Source organism: Delphinapterus leucas, chromosome 18 (genome assembly GCF_059928025.1).
Source record: "Delphinapterus leucas isolate spDelLeu-1000000601 "Yukka" chromosome 18, BTC_Dleu_Yukka2, whole genome shotgun sequence".
Classification (NCBI taxonomy): domain Eukaryota; kingdom Metazoa; phylum Chordata; class Mammalia; order Artiodactyla; family Monodontidae; genus Delphinapterus; species Delphinapterus leucas.
In genome coordinates, this window is record NC_143146.1 from 58,792,319 (window position 1) to 58,818,158 (window position 25,840).

The 25,840-nt window shown below is 44.6% G+C and overlaps 1 protein-coding gene across 7 annotated transcripts in view; it reads left to right on the top strand.

Annotated features, from left to right (window-relative positions):
• Positions 1-7,012: 7,012 nt before the first annotated feature.
• LRCH1 (leucine rich repeats and calponin homology domain containing 1) overlaps positions 7,013-25,840 on the top strand; it is a 191,602-nt gene continuing 172,774 nt past the window's right edge. Inside the window, exon 1 of one of the 7 annotated variants that reach the window (XM_022574847.3) lies at positions 7,013-7,615. In XM_022574847.3, the coding sequence (XP_022430555.1) occupies positions 7,315-7,615 (301 nt within the window). In that variant the 5' untranslated portion in view covers positions 7,013-7,314. The remainder of the gene's footprint in view (positions 7,616-25,840) is intronic. The other 6 variants (XM_089899542.1, XM_022574849.3, XM_022574840.3 and 3 more) reach the window with 6 other exon arrangements.

Sequence of the window (25,840 nt, forward strand, 5' to 3'; positions counted from 1 at the left end):
AATCCGGGGAGAAGAGTCACTCTGGGAGCCACCCTCTAGTTCTGTGTATGATGAGGCAGTAATGACAGCCTTGGGTTTGGAAAATACCCCTGTAATGACATCAAGAGTATTAAAGCTGCCTTGAGAGAACATAAATTACTGTTTTTGTTAGATGCAAAGTAACTTAAGAATAAATAGGAAGACTTTTTTGTTCTTTTGAAATCCATCTAATGCACAACAGACCTGGAATGGTATTTACTGAGGAGGTACTGCCTTAGTGACACTTGGCCTATTTAAAATATTGATTTGGAGGTAAATTCTGATCTGTTATGTACTATAGTTATGCTATATATGTGTGTTATATATTACATATGTTACACATATGTTAACATATATAAGTATATGTTATATATGGTAATGTTATCTATCTATCTATATGTATATAATGTATCTCAGTATGTGGTCCAAGGATAACAGTCTTGCAAGAAGAGATTTATTGGTAAAATATGTAAGAGAAAAGCTTGATGTATACCCTCCCTCTCTCTTGCATATTCACAGTGCACTTTAGCATATCAAAGGTTCTGAGAGGTTCCTGAGTAAAATAACTTCTAAACTTTTTTATTAACCCAAACTTATTTGGCGATGAAACCCTTTATGCACAATGTCTATTAACAGCCTAAAAACTAAGGTTCAGAGGGACACATACTGGATAGTACTGCTTCAGTTTCTCCATGCAACTTAAGCCATTTATTTGTAAATGAACAATTGGTTCCCTTACGTTACAGACCAATAACATGCATTATGTTATAAACTAATAACATAATATAATGAATAGGTGAATTATTAAGGGAAGCTAATCACAGAAAAGCTATTATCTATTATTATCTATGATCTAATATTTATATTCACATCTTTAAAAAGCCAGTTACTTAAAAATACATTTCTTGGGCTTCCCTGGTGGCACAGTGGTTGAGAGTCCGCCTGCCGATGCAGGGGACACGGGTTCGTGCCCCAGTCCGGGAAGATCCCACACGCCGCGGAGCGGCTGGGCCCATGAGCCATGGCCGCTGAGCCCGCTCGTCCGGAGCCTGTGCTCCGCAACGGGAGAGGCCACAACAGTGAGAGGCCCATGTACCGCAAAAACAAAACCAAAACCAAAACCAAAATACATTTCTTTATAAGTTGCAGTCCAGTTAGCTGGGGTCCTTCCGTCCTACTTTCCAGTGACTTTTTCCCTTGTATCCTCTTAAGAAACTTCTGGCAGGAACCAGACGGTCAGCTGTTGGTCACTGATATTTTTTTCCTTAAGGAGATATCAACCTTATAAAGCCAAACAAATTGTTTTTGTTATAATCAGTTTCTCACCTGAGTGGTCCAAACTATATTTTCCTCATAGTTTCTTGCCTCATAGTTTCAAATGCTATTATGTCTCATAAGTGCTGGTCAGAATGTTGTCTTTCTGCTACACAATTGGTTATAATGTCAAATATATGTATTTAAAAAATTGTATATATATATAATTTAAAAAATATTGTTTAAAAATAATAAAAATCACGCAAAATTGGGGTTTTATCCTAAGCCCAAGTAAACTTCTGAAATAGAACACAGATTAAAGCCCATAAAATCCACTAATTCATGGACAGCTCCTCTCTTGTCATTCAGAGAATGGTTCTAGAAGGCAGCTTCTTTGTGACTGTCGTCTCGATGGCCCAGAGTTTGTGGTTTCTTTATTGAATAGGAGCTGTAGTGGAAAGGACGACGTAAATAAAGTCACCCTGGTCTAGAGCTAGAGCTCTGCTTTGTCTCTGAGAGAACAGGCAGAAAGAGCAGGGCAGGGCCTGGCCACAGGGGAGGAGCTTCTGGTGCTTTTCTCGGTGAGAAGTAAAAATGAGCCCCTGTAAGGAGGTTGAGGATTTTTGCTGGGAGGTTGGAGTAGAGAGGGCAAAAAAGCTGGGTCTGGACAATAGCCATCTGCGAAATGGTTTTTAAAAGGCAGGCAATATTTTCTTTTCAGACTTATGATAAATTCTGGAATGAGAATGCTTAGAAAACAGATAGGGGTGGCGACGCAAAGAAACCTTACACTCTCAGAAAGATACTAGGTTTTCCATTAAATTACAGTTGGTGTGAGCATAGCTTGAGAAAAAGCTTGAAGGCAGGTAGCTGGAGTTTAGTACGACTAACTCTCTTTTAAGAAAGCCAAGGATCTAAGCAAGTGGTTCGTAGGCTTTTTGATTTCACAGATAAGTAACATTTTAAAAAAACTTCTTGGGAAGCTGACTCTAGTAGCCTACTTTTTTTTTTTTTTTCCAAATAAGGATAGGCTAATTTGGCTAGAATTTATTATTACCATTGTTTTCTTTTTTTCCACTAGGAAAAAAAATAGGAAAGCACGGTCTCACATTTACATACATAGTCCAACATTTATATACAATTCTTAAAATTGATTGCGTTCAGCTTTAATGAAAAACTTGGGATATTATTCTAATCTTTCCATTTTGCCAGGTTTGCTTTGTCAGATTAGTGTTTTGGAACGCTAGAAAAAAATCTAAACATGCCCATGACAGTATTATTAACTATCGTCAGAGAAATCCACATTGATGTCATTAGTTGCCTTACAATATACAAATAACTGAGACAACGTTATTTATTGACTCTTCTAGGAAAAAAAGGACTGAGCTCGGCATCTGATGTACTTAAAGGCTAATGAATACAAACTACGTACCCCGATCATTTACAGATACATATTTACTGATAAATATTTACAGATACAGTACAAAGAGAAAACTTTTGTACTGAGAGAGTGTGGAGAGAGTAAAAAGGGTGGTGTTAGTCAGGGAATATTCTTTCTCCTTTTTTAGGAAAGAGGAAACCAAAGCTGAGAGGTTGGAATATATCAAGGTAAAAGATATAAATAAGCCCTGATTCTTCCTGCCTTTGGGGTCAAATGCCTGTTGTTAATTGCCTATGGTTTTGGAGTGCTTTTGCTTAAATTTTCAGGAGAGTTGGTAGACGCACTTATCCACCCTGTGGCTGGAGGGGGCAGTCAGGACCATGAAAGACACACCTGCCTCAGCATATATCCAGAGAAAACTCCAATTAGAAAAGATACACACACCCCAAAGTTCATAGCAGCACTATGTACAATAGCCAAGACACGCAAGCAACCTAAGTGTTCATCGACAGATGAATGGATAAAGATGATGTGGTATATATATACAATGGAATATTACTCAGCCATAAAACAAGAATGAAATAATGCCATTTGCAGTGACATGGATGGACCTAGAGATTATATTAAGTGAAGTAAGTCAGAGGAAGACAAATATCACGTGATATCACTTATAGGTGGAATCTAAAACAATGATACAAATGAACTTATGTACAAAACAGAAATAGACACACAGACATAAAAACCAAACTTATGGTTACCAAAGGGGAAAGTGGGGGGGTCGGGGGGAGGGATAAATTAGGAGTTTGGGATTAACGTATACACACTACTATCTACAAGGACCTACTGTATAGCACAGGGAACTATATTCAATATCTTGTAATAACTTACAATGGAAAAGGATCTGAAAAAGAATATATATATGTATAGATACATATATATATATATATATATAAAACGGAATCACTTTGCTGTACATCTGAAACTAGCACAACATTGTAAATCTAACTATACTTCAATTAAAAAAAAAAGACACACCTGGCTGACCATGCCCACTTCTTGAACAAATGTTTTGATCACTCTCCAAAAGATAATTCCCAGTGATTTTCTGAGAAGGTGATATGGGCTGAATAGCCCTGCTCAAATCTATATGTTATTCTTAATAGGTTTGATTCTTCCTTTTTTTTTTTTGTGGTACGTGGGCCTCTCACTGTTGTGGCCTCTCCTGCTGTGGAGCACAGGCTCCGGACACGCAGGCTCAGCCACACATGGCTCACGGGCTTAGCCGCTCCGCGGCACGTGGGATCCTCCCGGACCAGGGCACGAACCCGTGTCCCCTGCCTCGGCAGGCGGACTCTCAACCACTGCGCCACCAGGGAAGCCCATAAGTTTGATTCTTACAAGCCTGTCCACAACTCCATTTTCAGGTGAGAATAAAAGAGCTGGGTCTTAAATGTGGAAGGCTCTATGTGACCTGATACGTTTTCTGAGCACAAGAATTAAAAAAAGATAGGTTCTAAAATGTTTTGATTTATTGATGAAACTGATCAATTTTCTACTAATAGCTAATATTTTAAGCAGGAAATATTTCCATTTTCTCAATCATGTGAATTCTGTTAACTTTGAATGATTGGAAGGTACTAAAGACAAAGCATGGAAAGAATCTGCTGCCATCATCCAAATAGTTTGTAAAAGGTTATTTGTGGACAATCCACAAATGAGGCTATATAGGAAAACAAGGGGGAATAAAGACTAAAACGTGGTAAATTAAATATATTAATCAGAACCCTTCGCTGCATTGACCGAAAACCAAATAAAATTGACTTAGGCAAACAGCAGAATGTATTATCAATACATTACTAGCTATCTCACAGAAACTAAAGATGTGAATTAGGAACAGTCAGAATCTAGGGTTTGGACAAAATCAGGACCCTCGGATCCTCTGGGTGTTCCGTCATATGGTCAGAAGGCCACTTCTGGAATAACCAAGATGGTTAGCTGGGTCGACGTAATAACACAGCTGTTATCAGAGGACTATATGTAGGGTGGGGGGAGAGTCAAACAGGAAGAGGGTTCTGTTTTCAGAAGAAATAAAAAGGGTATTGAACAAAGCAGAAATGTCCACCTTCTTAAAAAACTAGTGAAGAAACAAGACAGCAAGAGAAAGTGGCTTGTCAAGTTTCTTGAATATTTATGAATAACCAAGATCACTTTCAAGGGTAAAGTCCTCTCCCCCATTTGAAGGAAAAATTCCTTCATTCAAGGACATCATTTGTAAGATGCATCAACAAATGGCAGCCTGTAAAACACCTGGTCTATTGTGCAATGCTTAATTACTAATCTTCATTGTGCACTCATATGCAAAGTACTCTTGGATTCTGGGATATGGGGAAGAAGTTGCAAAGATGAATAAGTCCCTCCCTCAAGGAGTTTACATTTTAGTAATCTGGAGAAGATAAAGCAAGCTATAATAACAAGGTCAACCTAACATAAGAACAGATTACTACAAAGCAAATCCTGAACTTATATCCCATCTTTTCCTCTAAAAAAGAGTTTGTGGTCCTAAAAGAATTATGCTCTATATGATGCAACACCACAATTCACGGTCTGAATTACATTTGCAGTCGCCAGAAGATGTCCTCAACCATACCCTGCATACTGATCACACAGACTACCACCTGGTTTTAGCTGAAGACTTTCAAATGAAAATTTTTTCTGTGTTTCTCTGTTTCTCACTGGCTTTTTGGGAAAAGGCCAGTGAGGAAAGGGAATGGTAGGTTATTTTTTACAAGTACACTTGCCCTTTCATCATCATCATTATCATCATTATTTTCAAGCCTGGCTTTTAAAAGTCTGGGAGGCAGAGGAGAAAAAGTTGATGAGGGAAGAGGTTTCCGGGGAGGCTACCAGCAGGTGGCGCTTGTCTCCTCCTCTGAGGTTACAATGTTGGACTCATCCTAGAATCCTGTAGGACTCAAGGGCTACGTACTATGCACGCAGTCAATAGTACAATAGTACGCAATCTAAAGTACTACGCACGCGGTACTTTAGATCCAGCCTGGTGCTCAGGCCACCACGTTTCTGCATCACCACTTAAAAAACCGCCTCCTCTACTCCAAGGGTTGAATTATTTTTGTACTGACCCGCATCCTCACTTCCCCTAGCTAAGTTGCTCACAGGGACGCTGCTCAAACCTTGGGTATAGAGCAAAAATAAAGGCCCTAGAGAGTTGGAGCCAAAACTTCGGAAAGGAGTGGGACTTTATTAATCTTCCAGCTGGTCTGCTCTTATGTTGTCAGATGTTCTGTCTCCCCTGGTGTGCCAGCGTTGGTCTGGGCAGAACATGAATTCGCTTGCAGGCGGACACATCAGCTCCCACGCCCCACAGGGGCTAGAGGAAGCGCACAAGGATACCTTGACGGTACCTGTGCGCAGGCTCCAACTGTGACTGAGTTATTGGCTAGTTGGGGTCACTGACTTTCTGACCTTTCCAGCCCCACCCAATTCTGGGCTCAGCCAGCCACAGCCAGCCCCTCTTCCTCATAGGACAATGGGTTCTGTCCGCCATAAAAACGACCTGCATTTTGAAAAGTCCTTCCTTTCCGTGTCTGTAGTTTTCTGCCATCGCTCAGAAAACCCTCTGCCTTACTCCTATTCGTTTGCAGCGAGGTGCGGCCCGGGAGGGCGTTTACAGGAAGGAGGGTAACCCTAGAGTCTGAAGGCTCCGCCTCTGACTGCATGGGTGAACTCAGACAAGTTTCTTTATTTTCTTTTTTTTTGCGGTACGTGGGCCTTTCACTGTTGTGGCCTCTCCCGTTGCGGAGCACAGGTTCCGGACGCGCAGGCCCAGCGGCCATGGCTCACGGGCCTAGCCGCTCCGCGGCATGTGGGATCTTCCCGGACCGGGGCACGAACCCGTGTCCCCTGCATCGGCAGTCGGACTCTCAACCACTGCGCCACCAGGGAAGCCCTCAGAGGAGTTTCTTAACTTCCTCTGTGGCCTGGGGGAAACAATTTTTCCGCTCACGGGGTCCCTGGATTAATGAGGTCACGAATGCAGACCACCTGGACCAGCGAATGGCTCATCGTAGGTGCCCAAATGCCAGGGGTCGTCTGTTGGCCTGACCCCACAGTGAAAAACTGCCTCTCGGGGAACTCTGGGTCAAATAACCAGAATAATTTGCAAAATTGAGATAACCTCTCACCTCCCCGTGACCTCACGGCATCCAGCCCCCCACGTCCCCGGATAGCTGGGCCGAGCAGCAGGGCCACCGCAGCGGGCGGCGGAGGAAGGCGCGGGGCTAGACTGACGGCTCTCGGGTAGGAGGAGGAGAGAGCAGGCGGCGGAGGAGGGGAGAGCCGCCTAGAGGAGGGAGCAGAGGCGGGAGGAGACACATGCGCGCTGCCTGCCGCCGCTGCTGCCGCCGCCGCAGTCCTCAGCTTGCCAGGGACAGGAAAGCTTCGAGACCGAGCTGCCGCTGCCGCCTCCCCTTCTCACCCCCCCCCCCATTCCGCGTGCCTCCCACACCCTCCTCCCCTTCTTCCAGCATCTCTCGGTGGAGGACTGCAGGGACTCGGCCCGGGCTGCCGTCTCCCCGACCCGGGGGAAAGCTGTGACCCCCCCCCGCAGGAGCGGCAGGGCGGGGTGGGGGGCCCGGGAGAAGATGGCGACGCCGGGAAGTGAACCCCAACCTTTCGTCCCCGCCCTGTCAGTGGCTACTCTGCACCCCCATCATCATCCCCCCCACCACCACCATCAGCACCACGGAGGAGCCGGAGGCAGCGGCGGGGCCGGAGGAGGCGGCGGCGGCGGCGGGGGCTTCAACCTGCCCTTGAACCGGGGGCTGGAGCGCGCGTTGGAGGAAGCGGCCAACTCCGGGGGGTTGAACCTCAGTGCTAGGAAACTGAAGGAATTTCCCAGGACGGCGGCCCCCGCGCACGACCTCTCGGACACGGTGCAGGCAGGTGAGAGAAGGCCGAGGGCGGGCAGTGGGCGTGGGTGGCTCTCTGGCTGGCTGTCTTCCCTTCCCCGACGCGGTAGCCAGTCTGAGATCTGGCCTTGCTGAGGGACCAACGGCCCGTGCTCTCCCGAGGAAGGGACCCGCGTGGGCGCTGCGGCGCCGGGAGAGCCGGGCTGCTCCGGGACGCTCGGCCCGCTAGCGTGTGGGAGCGCGTGGGTCTCCGGCTCCCCACCCGCGGCGGCCGTGTGGGGGAAGTGGCCGCCGGGCTGGGACTTGCGGGCGCGCCCGGTGCGCGCAGTGAAAGTGGGAGGTTTCAGGCGGCCGCGGCCGTTTTCTGGGCCCCGCGTAGAGGCTGGGAACCCGGCCGCGGTGTCTGCGCCTCCGCTTTGCGTCGAGGCGTCGCCCGTCCTGGTGAGGAAACCTAGACAAAGGTGGCGCGCCCTCCGCCGACCCGAGGGCATCGGCGCGGTGCCGCGAGGCCCCCGCCGCGACATCACTGAGCGCTCCAGCGACTTGGTGCCGACTGCGAGGAGGTGCCGAGGCTTCTCCTTCCTGCGCCTGTGCGAGGAAGGAGCGGCCGCCAAATCGCAGCGAAACCGAATCGCCGCCACTTTGCTGGGGGGGGGGGGCGGTCGGCTCCCCGGTTCTTTGCCTCTAGCTCACCGCCCACGCGGTTTGGTTCCTGCTACCGAGGCTACCTACTTCTCAGTAACCCGAAATTTGCGGGGGCCCTGGAAAGAGACGGCATGGCATATTAAAAAAAAAAAAAAAGAATAATTAAAGTGAGCCGGTTTTCCTTCGTGAGCCCGACAAGTTGCAACTCGCGTCAGTGAGCATACAGCCTTTTCAAGTTATGTCATGTGTTGACATATTTCTGAGAGGTCTGCTTTCTCTTTGGTAGTTGGAGTTACTGGAGTGGGATCTATAAACAGGAAGGAGGCTGCTGGAATGCGATTCAGGCCTTGGGATCCCTACAGAACTGACTCGGTTCCCGACCGTCCGGTTTCAGCTCCTTGGGGGAGGGTTTGTATCTTGGCAAGCGCCCAGCATTTCCCAGAGCAGTGGGTGCCCCGTTTTGGAACCACCGCCCAGACCTCGTGGCTGTCATCACATCAAGGGCCGAGTGTCAGACCCCTAGGATCCTGGACGGCATGACTGTCAGCTCCAGATCTCCCAGTTTCCTCTCCTGCGGGAAGAGGGGTTCGGGGGAGGGGGCAGACAGTTGCCTTTTGGAGCTAGGTTTCTAATGCTCCCCTCCTTTAATTCAATAAACTTTTATTGAGTCCTAACGAATATTTAGACAGAGTTCTGAGTTCACTGGAGGCAAAAAGGGCTCTTAAGGGTCATTAAACTTTGTAATTTGGATTCAGGGATAGTCAGAAATGGGCATAAAGGAGGGAATTTCCAGAGTCGAGCTGTCAACAGCTGGGGAGTCTCTTGATAGGACTTCTTAGTTGCATTTTCTCAAGTGGAAGTTATTCCAAGAATTGCCTGAATCATTAACTTAAAAAAAAAAGTCCGTTGTTAAGTTCGACTTCCCTTTTGCTGTAGAGTGTACAGTGAGCTGTGGAAGGATTGGATATGACTGCAGAAAATGGAGCTGGCATGACCAATAATAATATGTGTTTGTCGTTCAGGGTGGGGGCATTGAAAGTTGTTCCTCTAATTCAGTTATGCTGACGTTTATTTCAAGATGGGTGAACTGCTCTGTTGGCATTTCTTGGAGAAGACCCGCGCTTTTTTAAAAAAAATTAATTTTTTTGGCTTCCTTGGGTCTTCGTTGCTGTCTGGGCTTTCTCTAGTTGGGGTGAGTATCATTGCAGTGCGCGGGCTTTTCTTTTGTTGCAGAGCACTGGCTCTAGGGCCCGCGGGCTTCAGTAGTTGTGGCTCAGGGGCTTAGTTGCTCCAGGGTGTGTGGGATCTTCCCTGACCAGGGCTCGAACCAGTGTCCCTTGCATTGGCAGGCAGATTCACAACCACTGCGCCACCAGAGAAGCCCAAGACCCATGCTTTTAAAAGCAGGGACCACCTCTTTCAGTGAAGGCCTTACCATGTGAGGCACGGCAGTGCTTAAAAATATTTTGTTCTCTCTTGCTTGCTTGTGGCGAGCTGTGGTTGTGAGTTCCGCAGGTTTTAAAATTATGAACCCCACTTGCGCGTGTTTGATGCTCAGAAAATTCTAACTAGTTAAAACTTGGAGGCTTAACTTGCTGTTAAAAAAGGCAGTGTTAATTACGGGAGGCGGAGTGTCACTGAAGTTTGTAGAAAAGTTAGGAAAACCCTATAAAGATAAAGAGAATTCAATGTAGACAGCTATTTTACATGAAATTTCAGTACCTGAATGTGTTAAAGAGTTACTTTTGCAAAAACATCTTTGCCTCAGGTCAAAGCTGGGTGTCAACCAAATGTATTCTGCCCTTTGTTCTATTTACCGAGCACTGTTCCTTATTTGGAAGAGCAAAACTCAAAATAAAGCAAGAGTTAAAATTACCTCCGTTTGCACAGTGTTGACATTTCCTGCATATAAAGAGTTTTAGTAGAGTGGAGTGTATGAACAGTAACATATACAATAAAGACAGTGGTTTCTCTGGGGTTAAAATTTAGTTTACAGAATATCTCTTAAGATCAGAAGGACATATGAAGATCCTTAAAGACCTAAGATGTAAAGTGGACTTTTTCATACATTTTGGAAGACAGCGAGTGACATGGAAAGCTTTTTCTCACTGTTCAGTTGTATAATACAGACCATTTGGTTTATGCCTTGTAAAAGTAACTCTTCTGGCAGCCCACCTAAGCAGAACTGCACTCTTGGGCAATGTAGCTTATCTGGACAGGAGTTGTGAAACCCCAGATGCAATCACAGAAACATAGAGGCCCTGGGCTGCTCAGTAGACGTTTAAGCTCTGTCAATCAAGTGCATACATATTTTTCAGAGGAAAAAAGCTCTCAGGCTCTCCCCCTCACTTTGAGCCTATCGATTTATTCATATTTGAGTGAAAATAGTTTGGTTGTAACAGGGTCTAGTCTTTTTGCAGGTGAGAAGGGGAAAGAAAGGCTGATCCACGTGGGTGTGGTGGAACAGGTGACACTGGCTGAATGGGAGAAACCTGAACAAAAGAGCCACAATGAGCACCGGGTGTGTGTCTGCACTATCCTGCCCGGCACTATCCTGCCGGGTCCTTGGTAGAAGCTATTCAGATCATCATGTACAGCTGGGGAGAGTTGAGTAATAGTTGCTGAAGATCATAGCCCTACTTAAATGGTGAATCAGGGATTGAACTCTGATGGTTTCACTCTAGTGTATGTGTTCTTTTCTTTTTCTGCATTGGGTCTTCGTTGCTGCACACGGGCTTTCTCTAGTTGCGGCGAGCGGGGGCTACTCCTCGCTGTGGGGAGCGGGCTTCTCACTGTGGTGGCTTCTCTTATTGCGGAGCACGGGCTCTAGGTGCGCGGGCTTCAGTAGTTGCAGCACGTGGGCTCAGTAGTTGTGGCTCTCGGGCTCTAGAGCGCAGGCTCAGTAGTTGTGGCGCACAGGCTTAGTTGCTCCGCGGCATGTGGGATCTTCCAGGACCAGGGCTCGAACCTGTGTCCCCTGCATTGGCAGGCGGATTCTTAACCACTGAGCCACCAGGGAAGTCCCTAGTGCTAATATTTTAAATAGTGTCATTTTGGGTTAAGGAAGTTCCAGAGGAACTATAAAGCAGATTGAAAAGAGGAGTAAGAAAAGAAAGTGTCTGTCTCAGGCTGATTGCAGGAGGTCCTAGAAAATAAAAAGGAAGCTCTTGGATTTGATATGCAGAACAGTTGTTGAAAGTTGCTCTCATTAAGGAGAGGGAGGGCTGTGTCATTGCCAGTATCTTTTTGGGGTGGCTTGAAGCAGAAAAGTCTATATGGGAAATGAAGGGCTCCCCCAGCGTGGGGGACAAATACTCATCGAGGTCCTGTATGTGCCAGTGCAGGTGCTGGAGGAGGTGCAAAGTGTAAGACACGACAGGAGCGCCACGACAGGTCCAGGAGGCCACGGGACTCTCAAGGCAGGTCAAGGTGAGATGCCAATAGCGTAGATAGACATTGCAAAATTCAGGAACTAAAAGGCCATTTCAGTTAAATGAGTTAGGAAAGACTCATAGCAGAGGTGGGATTTGGGTCAGGTTTTGTAGGATGGCACATTCTGTGGTGGGAAAGATGGTTTGAACGTGTGGAGTGAGAACCTGACAGCCTGAGACTTGCTGAGAATAAAACAGTAAGAGAGGGCATTCAGGCCTGTGCTTCTGGTCACATTCTCCCACCCCACTGTCACCATGTAATGAGGTAACAGAGCACAGGGCTCTTAGGACCCTTTGAGGATGCTGGGGATGGCTGAGGCCTGGGATGTGTCAGCCTGTGGGACTGATGCCCTAGTCTGTCTGAGATACCTCTCTCCAGTGTCTACAGAGGCAAAGAATCTTCTCTGAGATTTGTGGGCAGGCTTATCTGCTGAAGCCTGACTTTCCCCCGCCCCACTCCCATCCTGTAGCAACCGAATCCTTGGGATATTAGCATCCTTTAGTCATTGGGATGCACCCAGGACTTGGTGATATCTATTTGGTCTCAAAAACCATTCCATTTCGGTCATAAAGATTTTTCATTACAAATGTAATGAAACTTGAAATCACATGTGTTTTCGTAGAACGTGTGTTCTTTTATAGTTATATCTTGTTTCAAATTATGCTTCTGCTATTGAACTAAATTTATTAGTCATTGCTGTAATGATTGTTTATTGTGGTAGTCATTATTTAAAGGACTATATTAATGACATATATTCTGAATACTTCATTCATAAACAATGAGTCACATCCTTTTCCTTCCTATTATTATTTTTTGCTTGTTGATCAGTTTCAATGCAGAGGACTTCTAATAGTAAAAGCTGTTAGAACTACTAAGACTCCATATATATGGTGTCTCTGAACCATATCCAGATGTGCTCTTCCACGTTTCTGTTGGTGGCGGAAGCAATCTCCACAAACATACCTCTATTCTCATTGCTTGCATTATGGGCTGCTCTTTATTGAGAAGGCAGAAGCACACTTACCATCTTTCTAGAATAACAGCGTACAACCATAGGCAGCAAAACCTCTGGTCATTTTTGATCTGTGCCAGTTTATAAGGTCAGCCTAAGGTTTGACCTTCATCATTGAAAGGATTCTACCGGATTGTTTGTCAGCCACTGCGACATCTTATTTGATTTTTGGTGAGCGTATGTTATTAGGCAAAAATTCGGCACACCCCACTATTTAAAATTTTTAACTTCGATTGTTGACTAAGTTTTTTTTTTTGAGTTTTGTTGCAAACTTAAATTTTTCATGCTGTGGTTTAGCAGTTCTTTGGTGTAAGCATTTAAAGGGTAGATACCTTTTGAAATCCATGTTGGTGTTGATCAGTGCAGAGGTTAATTTCCTTTTGCTCTTGCTGTCCTACTGGTGTGAACAAAGGCTTTTTCTGTCCTGTTACTCAGCTTCATCATTACTTATTTAAGCATAAATTGTTTCCTTCTTTTGTGTGTACTTTTCTGTTTTTCCCCTTTTTCATATCTGTTTGTCTACCTACCTACCTATATCTGTCTACCTATATCTATAGGTATATCTATTTACCTATGTTTATAGGTATACTTATATACCTGTATTTATAGGTATATATCTATATCTATATAAATTTATGTAGGTGTGTGACTTGCTTAACCAAAAAAGAAAGCCCAATTATATTTGCATATCTGATGCCTTTATTTATGTATAATTTATAGGAAGTCTAGAGGCATCTCTCATTGCTACAGTTCTTTTGTTGCATGAAAGTATTTTTTTTGCACCAAAATTTTCATTTGCTCTATAAATTTCTATAGAGATATAGGTATAAAGATGTTTTATCTTTAGGCTGGGCAGCATTTACTTTCTCTTCATCTCTTCCCAGAGTCATCTCCCCCAGGTGCCGTATTGAGTATGCTTTTTCAGAGACTTGGCAATTGAAATGGCAGAACTGCTATGAACTCTATTTAAGGTATTTATGGGTTCATCAGTCAGACCACCTGACTTGAAATTTTGTCTGTGCCTCACAAACACCTGTCTGTGATGCTACTTTCCAGATTTGGTTTAGCATTTTGGAAAATTAGACTTCTGCCTTAGAAAGACATCCGGGAAAACTGGCCTGGGCTTTGACCTGGTACTGCCACCAAGATCACCATTTGTGAACTGTTTCAGTGACTGTGTCACTTGTTGGAATTAAGGTAATTTGGTGTTAATTGCAGTGTTTATTTCAAATATAAAATTACAATCTATCATGAAAGGCTTAAGGATGTAAGACCCAAAACCCAGCTATATTTACATATCTGATGCCTTTGTTTATGTATAATTTATAGGAAGTCTAGAGGCCTCTGTTACCGCTGCTTTTTTTTGTGGCATGGAATTCTTTTTGCCGCAGAATTTTCAGCTGCTGTTATATTTCAGACAAGTTTTTGTGTGTGTCGTGTGAATTGTTTAACGAAAAAAGAAAAAAAAAGGGAGAAAGAAAAGAAAAAATACGGGAAGTCAGGATTCCATGTAAGCCTTAGTTCAGGAAAACTAGGCCTGCCAATAAAGATGCAAGCTTGAAGCATGTCTGTGTTTTCTTCATCTTAATTTCAGAGTTCAGTAGTATTGCTTCCATAAACTGTAGTAAGAAGTCATACATTTGGAAGCCATCTGTTCCCACAGAGTAATTCAAAAATCGAGTGAGACTGTTTACATGAACAGAAAGTTGAGGAACTGTGAGAACGTGGCTTCTCTTGCTTTTACTCCATCAAGGCAGTAGGAGGGAAATGCCTTTATAGTTGGATTTCTGTGCGCTCGTACTTTTTCCCACCCCTGTCCTCCTTCACTGGCCATAGAGGAGGAGTATAGGGGGGACAAAAAAAATCAGAGAACAACGGTGTTTGATTTGCATCACAGAAACATTTTATTTTTTTGCTTGATGAGACATTATTGCTCCTGTGTTAATATGATGTTGATACTGAGCCAGCTTAACTTATGGTACCTGGAACTTTTCCAGGATTTAAAAAAATTTTTTGCACTCATCTTCATTTTTTGTTGCTAGTATATAGAAATGATTATTTTATATAAATTTATTTATTTATTTTTGGTTGCACTGGGTCTTCGTTGCTGCGTTCGGGCTTTCTCTAGTTGCAGCGAGCGGGGGCTACTCTTCGTTGCGGTGTGTGGGCTTCTCTTGCAGTGGCTTCTCTTATTGTGGAGCACAGTCTCTAGGCGTGCGGGCTTCAGTAGTTATGGTACGCGGGCTCAGTAGTTGTGGCTCGCGGGCTCTAGAGTGCAGGCTCAGTAGTTGTGGCGCACGGGCTTAGTTGCTCCGTGGCATGTGGGATCTTCCCGGACCAGGGCTCGAGCCCGTGTCCCCTGCATTGGCAGGTGATTCTTAACCACTGCGCCACCAGGGAAGTCCCTCCAGGATATTTTAAGTCACCAAGGTCAGGCTTTATAATTTTGGAATCTGCTGTGATACTCACTTTCTTCCTTTTGCTGTGTTTCCTCAGTCTCTTTGCTGGAGAGGCCCTAAGACCGTGCGACTTCAAGCAGAGCCGGGATCCCTCTGGCTCAGTGGGCCTTGAATTTCCCCTTCACTGTTCTCCCCAGATGGGCAGAGAGAGGCCCCATTTTAGTTTCCTTAATCTTCTGGCTTCTCCCGTGGCCTTGCTTTTGACAGCTGACTCCTGCAGCGCAGGCCGTGGAGTTTTGCTACTCAGTGTATTTCCCTAACGTTCTTTCCTATTTTTTGATGTTGATGCTGTACAGTGCTACGAGTAGCATCAATGCATCTGACCTGGTTCCGTCAGCTTGGCTCTGATTTGACGCACTTTAGCTCTGCAACAGTGACAATTTCAAAGATAGCATCACTCGCAGACTGCCTGACTTGGCCTTCCTTTAGATTGCCTCCGTTTTGCTTTTCCAGGTCATTTCCCTCCCTTCGCCCTCCTCTCTGCCCTGGAAGAGTCTCCTTAACCACGCTCCTACTTTATCCAGTCCCCAGCCTACTCGAGACACGGGCCTCCCTGCCATCCCTTCCTTGCAGATCTGAGTACTGAATCAGGCATAGCTTTAAGGCACTTTTGCATTATTCCCTTGTGGCATTTTTGTTAGTTATTGCCTTCCTCTTTGGTGCTTTCCCCAGGTTTCAGCTTTTTCCTCCTTCGCTGGCCTGTGAGGTCTGGCTAGGCAGGGGTTTTTCCTTATTTTCGTATGTGCCCTTCATGCCTGTCACAGAAAATGCTAGATTAACATCAGTGCACCGTTCTTTCTCCTCTTTCCTACTCACAGCCCTCTCTTAGTCCCCACACTCTCAATCCATCATCTTGGATCTGCCACTATGCACAGTTTGCTGATCTGCCTTTTTTTTCAGCGCTGACCTTATTTTTTTTCACATGGCATCTTTTTGCTTCTCAGCGTCACCCACTGTATTAGTTGGCTCGGGCCGCATAACAAAATACCACAGACTGGGGGGCTTAAACACCAGACATTTATTTCCTCCCAGTTCTGGAGGCTGAGTCCAAAGTCAGGGTGTCAGCAGGGCTGGTTTCTTCCGAGGCGTCTCTTCCTTCGCTTGTCATCGGCCAGCCTCCCTGTGTGTTCCCATGACCCTTCCTCTGTGCCTGAGAGTCCCTGGCGTCTCTTTGCGAGTCCAGATTTCCTCTTCTTATACAGACACCAGTCACACTGAATTAGGGCCCACCCGTAACCTACTCATTTAACCTTAAGTACCACTTGAAAGGCCTAATCTCCAAATAAATCACATTCTGAGGGACTGAGGGATAGGGCTTCTAGGCATGAATTTAGGGGGACACGATTCAGCCCAGCACGCACTCCCTCTGGTGTTGCTGGTAGCTAGCTACTGTTCCTCCCCCAGCCTGGATACAGTGACTTTGTGCTGTGCAAGTCTGCCCTCCCACGAGGCCCAAGCCAGGCCCGTCTCATTCACCACTCCAGCCCCAGGACCCAGCACAACACCATGCTGATCCCACCTGGGTGCGAGGTGGACCCTCAATAAATGTTATTGAGCACATGATGTGCTGTAAAAGGGGAAGGGGCCACATTCATACTTAAAAATGGGTGACTCTGGCCAGTCTGGGCCCCCCTTCTCCCCACCATCTCTCACAAATTTAGAATCTTCTTTTTGGTGGTTGGTGGGTCCCCAGAGTTATGCTTTCTCAACAGTAGTAAAAAGGGAAGATAAGGTTGCTTTCTTCAACATTTGCAAGTGTTTGATAAGCCAGGTTACATCGGAGGTAGAGTTATCCTGACATCTGAAGGGCATGGGTGCAGTTTTATTGTATCAAATAGTGCTTGAAATTAACAAGTGAAAGTCAACAGTTTTTGAGTACCTATCATGTATAGGAGCTGTGGATGATTAAAAAAATCAGAGACATAGTTCTACAGTACATTGCAGAATTGCATAAGGATTAAAGAAATAACATCTTTGAAAGTACTATACGTGTATAGTATTCTCATTAACAAGTGTCTTTTCCAGATAAAGCCTTTCAGTCTGTCTTCCATCTTGTGTAGATTAGAGGTTAAACGTCAGCTTTCTTGAGCCTCAAAGACCTGGGTCCAAATCTTGGCTTTGTCGATTATAAACTGTGTTACTCTGACCAGATAACTTAAACCCCGAGTATCAGTTTTCTATAAACTGATGTCAGCTATAAAATGGGAACAATAGGTACTTAGCTGAGTTGTAAGAACAATGACTATAACAACAATAGATAACATTGTCAAGGGCTCTCTCTGTGCCAGGCATTCCTCCAAGTGCTTTATATGTTAATATATATATTAAATATATGTAATATATACATTACCTCGTTTAATTCTTGCTGAGTGTTCTGTTTTAACTGTAGTAGGAGCTCAGTAATTCCTGACTCTTCCAGCTGTTAGCTAGGTTCCACTCAGCCACCTGTATCTGGTTGAAATTCATCTGCCTCTGAAATCCCTTTCTTGACCTTTGTAGCCTGAAGAGGGAGTTTAGATATCTAGAAACCACCCATTCACATCTCTCCCTCATTTAATAGCTGAGAACACTGAGGTTCAGAGAGCTTAAGCCCCTTGCACAAGGTCACACAGCAGGGCAGTGAGCAACTCCCAGCAGAGGGCCGTTTCTGTGGAGCCAGGAGGCTACATTGGATGGACGGAAGGCCTCCCTCCCTCCATAGACTTCTCAGGTCAGCCCCACCCAGACCAGCCATGAGGAAGGTCCCTAAAAGAAAAAATACTGTGAAACCTTTAATAACATGTGGTCCAAAGCTGGGGAGAACAAGATAGAAAACTAAGAGTGGTTACAGATTAAATGTGTTAGTTCAGGATTTTACTGCATGTGGTTTGGAGGACATGCATGGGCTCCGTGTAAATTGGCTCCCAAGTACTAAAAGGCATGTTGGGAAGTCCCACCCAGACTCACAACCTGGAGGTCCACAGCTGCCTATCATAGCAAGGGTTTTCTTGGACCTTGGAATACATTTTCCTGTGGAAATACAGTAGTAAGTGGTGGTTTGGTTCCCCCGCCAACCCTCTATTTAACCGTAGCAGAGGTGGGCCTTTGTGTCGATGATGTTTCTTTGGAAAAATGTAAGCTCCGTCCTGACAAGGAATTCTGAACCTGGAGATCGTGGCAGCAGGATGTGAACTTCTTGCCTCTTGGGGATAACTCTCTCCCCTGCGGCCGTTCCTACCCGATGTCAGAAAGTTCCCCTCCCTTCTAGGCCCCTTGGTCAGTGGGCCCAGCAGACTGGGTGTCCCTTCCCCTCGGTGTGGGGAGCAAGGGTCGGCGTAAGTTGGGGGTCAGCTCTGGGACTCCGTGAGGCCTCAGGCCTAAGAGGAGCTGGCCCAGGAGATGCCCCCTGAGGGAGACGGGCAGGGATTTAAACCTCTCTGCCTAATGGTTGTATTTTTTTTTGCATATTATCTCCCCAACTTATTTATTTTAGACTTTGAAGCAAATGATGGAGTCTCCCTGAACTTCCGGTTTGTAATTTGTTAATAGTGAAAATACTCTTCCTCACTCAGGGCTGTTGTAAAAGGAGGTACGCGGAGTTCGGGTCTGGCTCAGAGTGAGTGGCCCGCAGATGTCGCTGGCCTTCCTAGATTCCCATGGGGTTATGTGTCACAGTAAAATAATATAACTTCAGTAAAATAGAATACTGCCCATTGTTAGCCTGTCATTAGCGTAGTGGCTAAGAGCACACGTGGTTGGGTCTCAGTCCTGGTTCTACCAGGATATGGCCAGTACTTAAGCTCCCTGAGCCTGGTCATACAATCAGGGATAATGATCATAGGGTTATTGTGAGGAGGAAATGAATGAGTATAGGTGTAAAGTGCTCAGGTCAATGCCTGGTGTTGACGTTTGCTGTTATTATTATTATTATCATTTTTTTGCGGTACGCGGGCCTCTCACTGCTGTGGCCTCTCCCGTTGCGGAGCACAGGCTCCGGACGAGCAGGCTCAGCAGCCATGGCTCACGGGCCCAGCCGCTCCGCGGCATGTGGGATCCTCCCGGATTGGGGCACGAACCCGTGTCCCCTGCATTGGCAGGCGGACTCTCAACCACTGCGCCACCAGGGAAGCCCCCATTATTATTATTATTGTGGCCGAGCTGTGTGCGGGATCTTACTTCCCCAACCACGGATTGAACCTGCGCCCCCTGCAGTGGAAGCTTGGAGCCCTAACCACTGGACCGCCAGGGAAGCCCCGCCATTATTAATACCATAGTCCATTATCTTTAGAAAAGAGAGTCAATCTTCTAAGGCACAAAAAGACTAAATTCCTAGAAATATTGTGACATTAATAAAATAATCTTGATATCCAGAAAGCTTCAGTATACATGCTTTAAGTATGTGTAAGCATTATATTCTTTTGACTGTCTTTGGAAGGTGATGGAGTAGGTGCTATTTATTCTTCCAGCTCTGAACATTCAGGGCTTACGTGTAAGGAAACCCAGACTAGATGGTGAAATCATTTTCCTTGGGTTATGTTACTAGTAAGTGTTTGAGCCAGGACTGTATCTTCTGAGTTTTTATGTGATTTCCATTCATTCCTCAATATAATAGCCTTCGTCGGTTTGATTTGATTTCATCAAGACAAAGAAATCCTGAGGGGACAGGCTGGTAGAGAAGAGTGCTCCCCAGTGGAGAATGGGGAGCGTATTCTGGGGCTACACTATGTATTCCTGCAAAGGGTGCTGGGACCAAGGCTTGTTTGGGGCCTTGGGATGGAGGGGTAGGAAGGAGGGGGTGGGGCCTCAGAGGAGGGCTTGTAGCACAGCTCTCTGCCCTCTGCAAGAGTCCTGCCATAGATTTAAGAACTCTTCCAGATCAAAATAAACAAATTGATCACCTTTGATGCTCTTGGCAAGAAACAATTTGTGAATCTTTTTATGTTCCTGGCAACTGCTCCGAACATGTGTAGCAGATACTTCTCAAGGAGTGAGAACATGTCTATGAGGAAGCAGAGTTTAAAGAATAAATACTTGGATTGAAACGTATCATTTCTTTTCTCATTGTTTTCCTGGCATCAGCATTTGTTTTGAACTTTAATCAGAAGTCATTTCTTCAAAAGCCTGGTGATAGGTTCAGTATCACCCTGAAGTCACTGACAAGGGAACTGAAAGGGCCATACAGTCTGGGCCCTTCAGGGTATTTCCTCCTTCAACCCTCATAAAGGTTAACCCCTACCCTTGCAAGATAGGTAGTGTCTTGGAGCGGAGAAGGAAACATCGGTTAGGCAATCTGAGTACGTTTGTAGAGCCATTAAGGCCAGAGCTAAAGTTGGGATCAGAACTCTGGTTGAAGAAGTGCTGGAGTCTCTTGCCATTGAAGGGGAGCAGAATATGCCACCCCAAAATATGCCACTTTGGCATATGGATTATTTTGAACCGAAAGTTGCATAAGAAACAGTCGGTGCAGGGACACTGTGGCCTCCTTTGTCTCCCTGAAAGCAGGAAATAAATCTCCTGTGTGAAAGGTACTCTTCCTGTACCAAAGAGAGGTAGAAGGCATTCTTATCACCAGAGATAGGGAATCCAGGAACGAGAAGGCTGTATAAACAAATTTACTTCTTCACTGGTTTACCACCCCAAGCTCAAACCCCTTTGTCTTGTCAATTTTTCACAGATTTATTTATTTATTTATTTTGTCTAAAAGATACAACAGCTGCCTGCTTTGGTCACTTCTTTCAGTATCGTGTATTTTTGAGCTCCTGTACATAAGGAATTTGGTTTTTTTCCTGTTAATTGTTTCATATCAATTTGATTATTAGGCCAGCCAAAGAACCTAAAAGGAAAGGAGGAATTACGTTTTCTTCCTCTATGCCGTGCTCTATTGTAGCGTCACTGCATATTTAGAGCTGGAAGGACAGATCGCAGGGGGAGATTTTGCAATGAGAATCGAGCCCAGAGCATTCTGATAGGCAGTCCTCGGGGTGATTTATAGACTGAGGAGTCAGATTCCAGCCTAATGTTATTTCTCTCATTAATCTGAAAGTGGATGCAGGGGACCAAGGTGCATGCATGGGGATTTCTAGCCCTAGTCCTTACCTATTGCTAGTGGCCAGTTATCAGTTCCATTTCTAAGAACTGTGCTTTCCAGCAAGCAACAGTATTGGTTTTAAAAATCCTCCAACATGTCTATTATGTGAAAATTTAAATAACACCTTCAGGTTTTTAGTTTTGGTATAAAATTTTCTTAGACTTTATAATAACGTAACTTATTTGAACAGCCTATTTAAAATTTACTTTATTTTATTTCCTCCAATGAGAAATGAATGAATAGCCATTGGGTGAGTGACCAAGTAATTTACTTTCTAGACCATTCCCTCTGTAACACAAGTGCTTACATTCTCAAAGTTGTTTTTTTAAGTAATAATCATTGAGTCAATTTCTAATGCATTTTATATTGTAATGAAAATCCTTCAGTGCATTAATTAATTGCTTTTAAAATCTTATAAATGAAATAGCACAGCAGCCCATTTTGGCTAAAATAGCAGCACAGTTTATGGCTGAATAACCAAAATTTTTTGTGTTTATGCAAATTGATCTAATTCAAAGGAATCTGATTGTGCAATTGAAGGCAAATAGACCTCTCTTTGTGCAGTTCCCTTGGAGGTGAGGATGATAATCTCTGCATGCAATTTAAGGCAATTATGTGTATTTTTCTGTCTTTAGGAAGCCTGGATAAATCAAAGTTAATTTTAGTTGTACCACTCCTTCTAGTGGCTATAGTCTTGTAATAAACCCTAACCGTAGTTTGTTCAGATATTTGCATTTAATGCTTTCTTGTGTCCGTGCAGTACTTTAAAGGGTGCCATGCCATAACTTTATGAGTGTTAATGAGCCAAAGTCTGATCTGTTTTATGAAATTCATTCGGCAGCTGTGAAGACTTGCTGTTGCTTCCCTACCACCCCCCCCCCCCCCCCGCCCCCAAAGTCCTTGGAATCAGTATGTTAATGAAGACTTGGTATCTCAATATGAAATTGGCACAGTGGGAGTTCCGAGGTAATGTGCCCTGACAGAGCCCTTAATGTCTGCCTCTTAGGGAGTGAATGACAAAGACAGGATAGGCCAGCTAAGTGCTTTCACAGTCAGGTTGCCTGGGTCTTTCTAAAGTCTGTCTGTGTCTTCAGTGTGTGCACCCTCTGTGTCTTAGGAATCTCCTCTCTTCTGTCAGCCAGGCCTCCTTGATTGTGGTCTCTTAATACCACATAGTAGATTGGGTTGGATGAGCCCCATCACCTTTTTTTTTGGCCTCACCACGCCATATGTGGGATCTTAGTTCCCCTACCAGGGACCCAACCGGTGCCCTGTGCAGTGGAAGCGAGGAGTGTTAACCACTGGACTGCCAGGGAAGTCCACTTTTTTTTTTAATTGAATGAAAGATTCTTTAAATTCTTCAGTGCTTTACAATTTTCAAAAGTTTCACACACATGATTTCATATACTCCCATAATAACCCTTTTCCCCCTTATCCCTATATTCCCTCCCCCCAACTAGTAACCACTAGTTTGTTCTTTACATCTGCGAGTCTGCTTCTTTTTTGTTTTATTCACTAGTTTGTTGTATTTTTTAGATTCCACATATAAGTGAAATCATATAGTATGTGTCTTTCTCTGACTTATTTCACTTAGCATAATGCCCTCCAAGTCCATCCATGTTCCTTCAAATGGCAAAATTTCATTCTTTTTTATGGCTGAGTAATATTCTATAGTATATATATACCATATCTTCTTTATCCATTCATCTGTTGATGCACACTTAGGTTGCTTTCATACCTTGGCAGTTGTAATTAATGCTGCCATGAACCTTGGGAGCTCCATCACCTTTGGATGAAAGACTTCAGCTTTCAAACACATTGCTTTGTATAATTCTATGCAACGCTTATTCATTTTTCAAGAGAACATTAGGTCACTGTGGACATCACAAGAAGTGCTCTTATAGGATGCCCCTAAATAGTGTCAATCTGAGTCCAGGTTTGCTGGGGACAGTCTGGTTTATACATTTTGCCCTGGACTACTGAATAATAGCACCTCTTTTTAACACATCCCGATTTGGATGATAAATTACATGATCACTCTACTCATGGGACATAGACACCATGTTTTAAGATAAACTGAAGTGGAGACAAAGTAAATGACTTGCCCAGGCCCTCTGGCCACTTAAGTGTCAGATCAGGTCTAGGATATGAACAGTTTATCCTGGTCATCTCTGTCAACTGCCCATACTGCTGCCCTTTGAGGGAATGACAATGCTTGGCTGGTTTCTCATTTTAACTTTCACACCAAGAAACCCTCGCAGGAAGGTCTTTGGCATTTGTCTCTAATTTTAGTGGGCAAAACACAGCACTCATTTTAAAATTGTGAAATATAGCATGCGTAGAAAGGAGTCTATATAAAACATAAGCATGGTTTAAATGATGATAGTAAAATAGGCATAGAGACCTAGAGCAGACAGGGAGCTGGGACTGGGGTGGGGAGGTGATTGCCTGGGGCAGGACAAGGGATGATAGAAACAGTCTCTGTCTTGAGTTAGTGGTGAACGCGCAGGTAAGTATGCATTTGTCAGAACGCATCAAACTCTACGTACAAAATGGTTGCATTTTGTTGTATGTAAATTATACCTTACTAAAGTAGACTTAAAATGCCCCTATGTACCCATTACTCAACTTGAGAAGTGGAACATTTCCCATACCAATGCATATCCCTGATTAACAAGCCATTTAAAAGCACAGAATAATTGGGGCCTTATGGCTGAATAGGTGCCTACCACAAGACTGATATTTCTGTATTAGTGGACAGATTCTTTGATCTTCATTTTCTTTATTTCAAAACAGCTTGTTAACTGTCTACATAGTCATACTAATCAAATATTCTAATTCTCTTTATGAGTGGCACTTTAGTTTATGGATAGAAAAAACTGAAACTGAGCCAGGCTTCCTGGCATCACTGGGATGGTGCTGGCTAATGAAATCCAAGGCCTAAGAGCATTTGCTGTGCACCTGCTGGGCGCCAGACACTTTGCAGGCCTGATCTCATTCTTCCCCTCAGCCTACATGAGAGGTGTCGTGTACCTTAGATTTCGTGGAGTGCACATGCTGAGGCTCATAGATGCTCAGAAACTTGCCCAGGATCCCCACGTGGAAAGTGGAGGAGCCGCGGGTGTCACCCCCAGCAGCCTGACTCTAAAAACGTTTGTCTTTCCCACCAAGAGCAGTCATTAGAAAGAACTGCCTTCTGCTGGGGAAAGCAGGGCCTTTTGGGTAGCTCCTTGCTTGTCCCCTGGAGCCTGGGATGGTGTGATGTACCACCCGCGACCTTCCTGCGTGACAGCCCCGACCAGGCGCACTCCCTGCCCCACTTCCTCCGGGGCTCCCTCCTGCCCGCCCAGGCCAGCTGCCTGATCTGATAGGCCTCTGGGATCAGCGCCACCCTGCTTACCCACTGGGTTTCCCCACACCCTCCTCACCAGGCTTCGTGGCTCCAGCTGCCTTTGTCTTTAGCCTCCATATGTTCCAGGTTAAGTGCCTCTACTTTGCCTTTGATCACGCCTTCCCTTTCCTCTCTGCATGTGCCAAAGAAAATAAAACAGAAAACAAAACAATCAAAAACGAAAACTCCAGATCTCTAGTCCCTGTCAGTCACCCCAGAATCTCAGCACCTGCCTCTTCTGTGATGTCCCAAACCCTGGCCTCTCTTTCCCGCTTCACCCCAATCTTTTCTGAACTTTAGACTTTTGGTCTGTAACTGGCAGTGTAATTGATTGAGTTGATCCTTAATTGTTATTTAACTTCATTTCTTTTCTCTCCAATTGATAATAACAACAAGAAGAATGATAATAGCTTTATTTCTTGAGACAGGTATTGTGTTATGTATTTTAGTTAATTCTGCCAAATAATCTTAGGATGTCAGTACATGTTTTTTCCCTGTTTGACAGATTAGAAAATCGAGGCTCAGAGAAAACAGCCTAAAATCGCATAGCTACTAAACTAGGATTCAAACCTCAGTTGAAACTGGGATTCAAATCCAGTTTGACTTGAGTGATCCCGTCTTACTCTTTACTGACCCCTTGAAAGTCCCTTGAAAAGCATGGAAAAGAAAGGAAACTGACATTTATTGTGCCTTTACTATAGCATGCGGTAGAGGTGGCTTACTGTATTATCTCACAGGATCCTTATTCTAATGCTAAAAATTAGATATCGTGGTCTCCCAAAAATTGAGGCCCAGTGTAAATAATTTCCTCAAGGTTAAAGAACTGATAAGTGAGACATCAAAATCAAAGCAGGTCTTTCTGCCCCTAGGGATGCCCACTCTGTGCATGAGGAACTCCTAGTATATATTCCTTTTTAAATTCTCTGTGAGGCCTAGCACAGTGCTGGATGTTAGTGAAACTTTTCAATTAGTTACAGGTTGATTGAAAAAAATCAAAGGTTCTTTTTATCCTGTTAGAAGCATGAGAAGTAGTTCAGTGGGGAAGCGTAGAGCCCACAAAGAATGTTAGCTTTAGGGAAGGGACAGTATAAAAACAAAGATGAGGTGGAATAGATTCTTGAATGCATGGAGGAACCATAGAATTTTGTTTATCTTGAGAGAATGACTTTATCCCTTCCTGAATTTTGCTCTGGTGGAGCAAGAATGTCTAAAACTAAAAGACAGGAGAGGATGACTTAAGTATTCTGGTTCCA